This window comes from Hyalella azteca, unplaced genomic scaffold (assembly GCF_000764305.2).
Source record: "Hyalella azteca isolate HAZT.00-mixed unplaced genomic scaffold, Hazt_2.0.2 contig1311, whole genome shotgun sequence".
Classification (NCBI taxonomy): Eukaryota; Metazoa; Arthropoda; class Malacostraca; order Amphipoda; family Hyalellidae; genus Hyalella; species Hyalella azteca.
Genome location: NW_025931632.1, coordinates 180,515 through 188,156, shown reverse-complemented (window position 1 = coordinate 188,156; position 7,642 = coordinate 180,515). Strand labels below are relative to the sequence as shown.

At 38.6% G+C, this 7,642-nt stretch overlaps 1 protein-coding gene across 1 annotated transcript; it reads left to right on the top strand.

The window, feature by feature from the left end:
* The first annotated feature begins 887 nt into the window (after positions 1–887).
* Positions 888–7,259, top strand: LOC108677145. Its single transcript, XM_018165305.2, has 7 exons — positions 888–2,286; positions 2,664–2,828; positions 3,445–3,564; positions 3,944–4,068; positions 4,852–5,001; positions 5,822–5,920; positions 6,439–7,259. The coding sequence occupies exons 1-7, from the start codon at positions 1,023–1,025 to the stop codon at positions 6,583–6,585; spliced, it is 2,070 nt and encodes a 689-aa protein (XP_018020794.1). The 5' UTR covers positions 888–1,022; the 3' UTR covers positions 6,586–7,259.
* Positions 7,260–7,642: the final 383 nt, after the last annotated feature.

Sequence of the window (7,642 nt, the reverse complement as noted above, 5' to 3'; positions counted from 1 at the left end):
TTTTTGGTGTTGGAAATAAGTTTGCAGATCAGGCAGCTAAGTTATGTGACAGACTCAATCAGGTGTGGAATATCTCTAGGTAAGTACTTATTGTGCCATGAGTGGAGTTGTCCAGATATTTGCAATTGCAAAATTCCTCCCAGATGAATTATCTCTTGTCTCATTCTTAACTAAAGTTAAGAATTAGAACTGACAATTCAAAGTTATCAAAAATACCGGTACCGGTATGTCCCTGTAGAGCCTTAAAAATTTTGTATTAACCCTTTCACAGGTAAGTTACCATATATGATCACTTGAAATCGCGTCACAAAAAGCATCACCACGGCTTCCTGTTTGTTTTTGAGGCATCCTTATAATGCCTCAGTCAATCACTAATTATCTGACCATCGTTCTATCTATAGCATCACCAGCTGCAAAGTCCACAAATTGAAATATGAGCATTTAAATGAAGGTTTTGACTCGGACAATGGAATTGACGCTCTTTCCGCATTTTCTTCAAAAGGTGGAAGTATCAATCTATATATTTATTTATTTTGGCAACTTGATTAAATTTAATTAAATTAAATTTTTATGTTTCTAATTTTTCATTTGCATAAACTGAATTTTAATTATAAAGAAAAATTTTGTGTACTGATCGCATTTATTGAATTCTTCAAGTGCGATTTAAACCTTCAATAGGCAAAATTTGCAAAAATTCATAGAAATAAATATATTATATAATACTTCTTACTTTCTTGAAATGGTTTCTGAAATTTTAATTTCTGGATATTTCAATGCTTGCCCGCTAAAGGGTTAAGCAAGAAATTTCTTAATTTTTGAGTTAAACTCATCTTTTGTGCATCAGACTAGATCATCAGGTATACCGGTATACGGTAACATGTGCCTCTATAACACACATTGTAATCTTGCCTGAATAAATCATACCATGTTTCCCATTTTTACAGGTAATTCATTGGTGATCACCTCACTTTTAAGCCTTTAATATTCCTATTTATTTCTTCTATTAGTAATTATTGTTCAACATGATGGCATGTACTGGGAATAAAGGCATATCAGCTTTCTGTCTTACTAAATTATTGATGAAAGGTTTATCACTACCTCAGAAAAAGTGCTTGTGTCTATATCCTGTTAATTTGCACCCCAGGAAAGTCACCAGGCATAGTGTGCCTGCACCAGAAGATTATGAAAAAGTTGCCTCAGAAACTGGCTCTGATTTACAATCTGCTGAAGCTTTATTGACCAAAACAAGAAAAGCCAAATTGGAAGATCCAGTTGCAATGAAGTGGAAGCTGCATTTAATGTCTCAAGCAAGTACAGATTTAGATCCTGAAGATTCAGAATTTCTGTACGTTACTAGGTTTGGGTCAGTGCGATTAGATAATGATAATAAACATCATACAGAATTAGGGGAAGATACTCTAACTGACCAACCAATTGTGCATAATGATGAAATGAATCTCATTGATCAGCAATATTTTGATGTGGAAATGTTATCAAGAAACTATCCCCCAGTAACAGAAGAAAAAAATCAAACCCTTAATGCGGATAGTGACCCAGCTACGTTTATTGACCAACAGTATTTTGGAGATGCATTGGATCGAAGTTTGCCAAGGGAAACTGCTGCATCAGACCTGCCTCTGCCCAATTTTAAGCAGGAACTGAATAATGAAGAATTGAACTATATTGATGAAATATTCTTTAAAGATGAAATTCAATCCAAACATGACAGTTCTCAGAGGAATGAACTACCTGGAAGAAAAATGGGGGATTTTGAAAGATCTCTCCTTGACATTGATGACTGTGATTCAAATTCTGAAACAGTTCCAATATTATCACCTCATGCTAAGAAATTGCAAGATGAACTTCTACTCAAGTTTAGAGAGAAAATACTACCAAATAAAAGCATCAGTGGAGAGGTTCCTTCACTTGATAGAACACCTAAACCTAATGCTGAAAGTTTACACACTTCAACCAAATCTACTTCTGTAAAGGCAGACATTTTGGACGAGTCCGCTTATGATGCTGATGGGTCCAAAACCATTCATGTATCAAAGGAATGGTTCAGTAAAAATAAAATTGAACTAAAAGTAGCCCCTGATAGTGCCTTATCTTATGCTTTGAAATTGAGAAAAGATAAAAAAGAGAAGAACCTGCAGGAGGAATCAGAGGATGGATCTATTTATGTTCCCACCTACAAGCGGATTATATCAAGTGTGCTGGATTTAAGAAAACTCTCCAAGTATGACTTGAAGAGAAAGTTGAAGGACTGGATAATCTATGATGACAGTGGGTTTTATATTTAAAATAGCTTCATTGTTCAGTATTGATCATCAGCATTTGTTAAATTTGGCTCCACAAAAGACTGAAAATGAGATTTAACAATTTTTTTTTGTTCAAAGATTCCACAATTAAGCTTATCAGAAAATTGCAGTTCAATGGTTTCAAGGGATACCTATTTTAGATGAATTTTGGGATACCTATATATATTTTTCAATTGCAAATTATAGGTAATGTTTAAAAGTTGTTTATAAAAGTTGTAAAAGTGAAAAAATGTTACAAGCAGTAGTAATATATATCAACTACATAACTAATTTCAAAAGTCAGTGGATAGGTATGGTATGTATTTAATCCTTTCATATATAAATTGATATTTCCTTGTTCAGATGACATAGTAGGCATCTATAAGCCATATGGACTTCGTGCTCATGGTGGCGGTGACAAACGATGGGAAGGCTCCTGGACCTTAACAGATCTGATGCCTGAGCTCTGTAACATCCTTGATGCTCAACAGCTGCATCACATCCATAGACTGGATGCTAACACCTCAGGTATATTCATGATGATGTTCCGTGCACTGTTTCTAAATTTTAACAGGACAGTAGTTGAGACACTAAAGTGGCTATCCTGTCTGGCTTATGTTTCAAGTTCCAAATCCGGTTCTTTCAACTGTTGTGTCATTACAAACTAAATTACATCATATTGGATTATTGGCAAATTAGTGGCACTGCCATGTCAACTTTTTTCAGCACCCCAATTAGAAGAGATCAAATAATGCCTAGGTTGTAAGTTTTTCTCTAACATTTCCCAAAACACGCAGTAATTATTTTCAAATTTAAACTCATCTGCTAAAACAATCAACTAAAGCAGAAATTGTAGTGTGAACAAACTGCCCAGCCTACCAATGGTAACCTCTATATTTGCTATGGGTGGTATATTTCTTAATATCAGTTTGTGTAACCAATAATCCTAATTTGACTTATTGATCTTAGCTGACTTGCCGATTTAATAGCTATATTTGCTAAGTATATATGTTACTTCCAACTGATACTCTTCAATATTTCTGCATATCACTGTTATTCAAATTTAGTTTCTTCTCAAGCTTTTCATTTTTGAACTCAGTCATGTATTTTTAATTTGATAATTGAAATTTTTATTGATTATCAGGTGTACTGTTATTTGGACGTACGGAGGAGGTGGCGCAGAAGCTGCGACAGATGTTCAAAGAACACACAATCATCAAGACATACCTCGCCATTGTTAAGAACATCCCCAGCATAGCTCATGGTGAGCTTATTGTTTGTATTGGCTCAATACTTGCTAAAGTGCACAAAAAAGTGTTACTATGGCTCAATAATTTGTAAAATGGCTCAATACTCTTAGCTTTGCTTTGATCTGCGTATATATCTGTTATCTCCATGTGTTTTACAAAAATCGTAACGCATTATGCTGTCATTTTCATCCACTGTATTTTCATAGCCTGGCGTTAATACCTGTTAGTGCACTAACCTTTGATGGAAATGTGCGCGCAAGTGTACTAAAGTTTGATTGAAAAGTACACAGAAGTGCATTAACATTTGATTAAAGAGTGTGTACAAATGCACCATCATGGGTTTAAAGTAATATGGATCACAACCTAAGTATGACCCTATATTTTGTTTCCCAGGATTGATCGACGTGCCGCTGAAGGAGGGTGTGGTAGATGGCAAGGTCAGGATGGTTCTTAGACCCGTGATCGAGGGCGTCAACCAGCGGCGCCAGGGCGGCCACAAAGCTGTCACTAAGTTCAAGGTAAGAGGAATAAATCAATTAATATATTTAGTTCTCCACGATTTCATCAGAAACTGCATATTCCACATGAGAGAAAATACAACTTTAACAATAGTTGTAGAAAATGTATATGTACTGAAATGAAATGAAGTGTAAGATCTGTGACACGATCCTGAAGAGAATCCAGCAACTGCAGGTGTACTCAAGAACCAGCCTTTCTCGCCATGTAACCTCCTGACAGAGATCGCGTATCCTCACCGCAGAAATCACATATCCTACCTGCAGAGATCACCTTTCCTAACCGCGGACATAGGCCTTTTTCATATACTAAAATATCTAACCCAAACCAAAATAGTCAAATTCAACGTAACTGCCGGCCACTAAAACGCCGTTCCGACCGTTTTCCACCGTTTTTGTTTTCAAAGAGTGCAACGTCTGCTCGCTGTCCTCTTCTTTCACGTGTTATTCTCTACGTCCGTTGACTGTACCTAATGCCTGCATGTTCTCCTTGACGTCCGCTCATAGCCCCTGACATCCGCTCATGGTCCCCGACGTCTGCTTATAATCCCCACGTCCAATCGTAATCCCTCACGCCCAATCGTAATCCCCCACGTCCAATCAAAATCCTCCCACTTCTAGTCATAATCCCCCACGTCCAATCACAAGCCTCCACATCCAATCATTATCTCCGATGTCTGCTCAGAATCCGCGAAGTTTTGTACCAGACGTTACGATGATCTCTCCGTAGAATAAATAAATAGGTGAATATATAAATAAACAAATAAATGAATATGTCTGCCCCAGCTGCTAAGCTGCTGCAACAGCGCGGGTCTGATGAGCGCTCAGCCCGTGACGGGCGTGAAGCACCAGATACGCGCGCACCTCGGCCTGGTACTCAACTGCCCCATCCTCGCCGACCACAAGTACTCCAGCTCCTCCAAGATGGTACCGCAGGTAACCCAAATACTCGACGCTCATTGTTGCCCTAATACTTTGCACTAAAACTATTTAATTATCTCGTATAGTTCTTGAGAGGTCGTCCAATATTTTACATCAGGTTGTCCTGATACTCAAGGAGTAGGACTACCGGTATCGTCCTACTCCTTGGAGTCCTACTCACGGTATTGGAGTAGGACTATCGTCCTACTCCAATACCGTGATACAATACCTACTACCTACCGTGATACGTCCTACTCCAATACCGTACGCCAATACTCACGGTATTAGAGTAGGACTATCGTCCTACTCTAATACCGTGAATTGATTTGCTTGTCTGGAACAGTTCGGGAGAGGTCGTTAATGATGTTGCCTCAGGTTGTGTAGCTACTATGAGCTTGAGCGTTCTATATATACTACGTAATCTCAAACCTGATTAATTTGATAACCAACAATTGTGCAGTTTGAAATACTGTGCTATGTTTATGCGAATACATTGCATACCATCGCTGTTTTAGATCAATCTCCCAATAAATAGATGCGTCTGTTGTAGCCTATTGGGGATTTATATTTGTGCAGTTTCTTTCTGCTCTGTCACTTCGCTCATGGTCAGCCGGGGAAAATTGAAGACTTCCTGTATTTTTTTCTGTTCCTAACTTAATTTTAATTATAAACGGTCTTCATTATTAAATGTAAAAGAATTTTAATTAGTATCATTCAAACTTATACTCTACCCATACCTCTACCTACCTATACTCTACTCTACCCTAGTATCATTCAAACCTATACTAAATTTTCACATTTTTTAACTTTGTAATGTCTGATTGCGTGCCCGCAGAAACTGCCGTCGGACATCTTGCATCGGTTGCACCTGAAGCAGTCCAAGGTGCGAGACCTGCCGATGATGCTGCACGCCAGCAGCGTCTTCCTGCCTCAGGTAGCGGTCCTAAAATAGACTCCGTACTTCATTTTCTTGCGCTTGGCAAGTAATATGTTCCATTATTAAAACGAGCCCTATGATTAGCTGCCGGTAAGTTAGAAAACGCAGTCAAATTCTCAAGTCAACTCCGGTGTCAAGTCCCTTTGAAAGAGTCGAATATTTGTTGATAAAGTCTCATCTTCTCTAATATCCAATTATTCGCAAGAATACTGGTCCATAGATGCCACTAAGAAGAATACAACTAGTTCGAAGTAGCCACGTGGTTAAGATCACCAGCACCGAGTTTCGGATTTGAAGCCATGAACTAGATGTAAAAATTCTTCGATGTTTTGAACTGGCGACTAGAAAAACATGACCCAGAAGTAAAGGGTTCCGTGACGGGAAGCGAACAGCCATTAGAATGCAGTAAGCACACCGACAATGAGGAGCTTCTTTAACGCTGACACCGCCTTAATATTCTTATTGCTATACTTATTTAATACCTATGATCTAACGCTATGTGTTTCTGTGGGCAGTTCTGTGATGGCAAGAACATCAAGATTAGTTGCCCACCTCCTCCTCACTTCACGCTCGCCATGAAGGCCCTGAAGCTTTCCTCCGCTCTGAACCACACGCAGCAGAAGTCTCTTGACTTCGTTGACCTCGCGAGGGAGCAGCTCTAGCTTGTGAACTTCATTGAATTCTTATTGCGATGCATTTGCTTTGCTATGAACGAAAAAGAAAAAAATCGGGAATTTGTAAAACATGGGGAAAATTGTTATTACGGACAGATGGTTCGGCCATATTACGGTAATAGTCGCTTCTATTCCGATCAGTGAGTTTTTAATCAGTCAACGTTTGGTTGGGGTACAACCGTGATGGGTGTCCCTGCCTGTGAATACCAGATGCTGTTGAACATTTTTTTGCCTTGTTCAAGGGATCAAGAGCATCAATATTGGGGCTGCAAGTTGCGGGCTCGAACGCCAAGCAAGTTGAGAAAATTGTTCAAAGCCGCTTTAAGGCGTGTCACTGCCTCGTTTGTTCGGTATCCTAATAGAATACAAAGTTAGAAAACAGTGAAAACGGATGCAGTCGAGTTGCCAACTTCTTTCAAGACTTTAAACAAGTGCCGAGGTCATTACTGATGAAAGATGGAAGATTTTATTTCATTATACATGTAACTAGATGAGCGTGAGGCTATAAGACACGTAAGAGAACTTTGCAACATCTGATTTCTATGTTCCTATTGTCTCACTTCATGTGACCAGTATTTTTGACTTCATCTCGACTGTTCCACCATTGTATTAGCAATTGTTCTCCCTGACGGCCAAGTGTAATAAATATGACTCAATGGAAAGATTTTTGTTTAAATTTAATCCTGTATTCAGATAGTTTTCTCATTTATTAGTATCTCATCTATGTTGCTGTTTCTGATATGACGAAACCTAAAACTTGACGTTGAAAAAAATGCGACTTTCGACGTTTAATTATTCCAACCCGTGACTTGTTCCCGGAATTTTATATCTTCTTTGTTGTTTAAATTATTACCAAACTGCCTATCGAATGAACGATGTATTAATGAACGTGACTACGTGAAGTAATTCCTGGAAACTGTCTAGCCCGCAGGGGACATCGGAAGAAAAATAAAACTTATGTTGGGGACACGGGACGCTCCCCCGGGCTAACCCCAAGTCCTTGCTACCCAAATGCTGCCTGCTAACACATTAGCAACTAATTTTC

Coding starts and splice junctions, on each gene's coding strand:
- LOC108677145 (XM_018165305.2), top strand. CDS start 1,023: ATGATGGCATGTACTGGGAATAAAGGCATATCAGCTTTCTGTCTTACT. Junction 5,002..5,821: donor CCTCCAAGATGGTACCGCAG/GTAACCCAAATA, acceptor GCGTGCCCGCAG/AAACTGCCGTCGGACATCTT. Junction 5,921..6,438: donor GCAGCGTCTTCCTGCCTCAG/GTAGCGGTCCTA, acceptor TTCTGTGGGCAG/TTCTGTGATGGCAAGAACAT.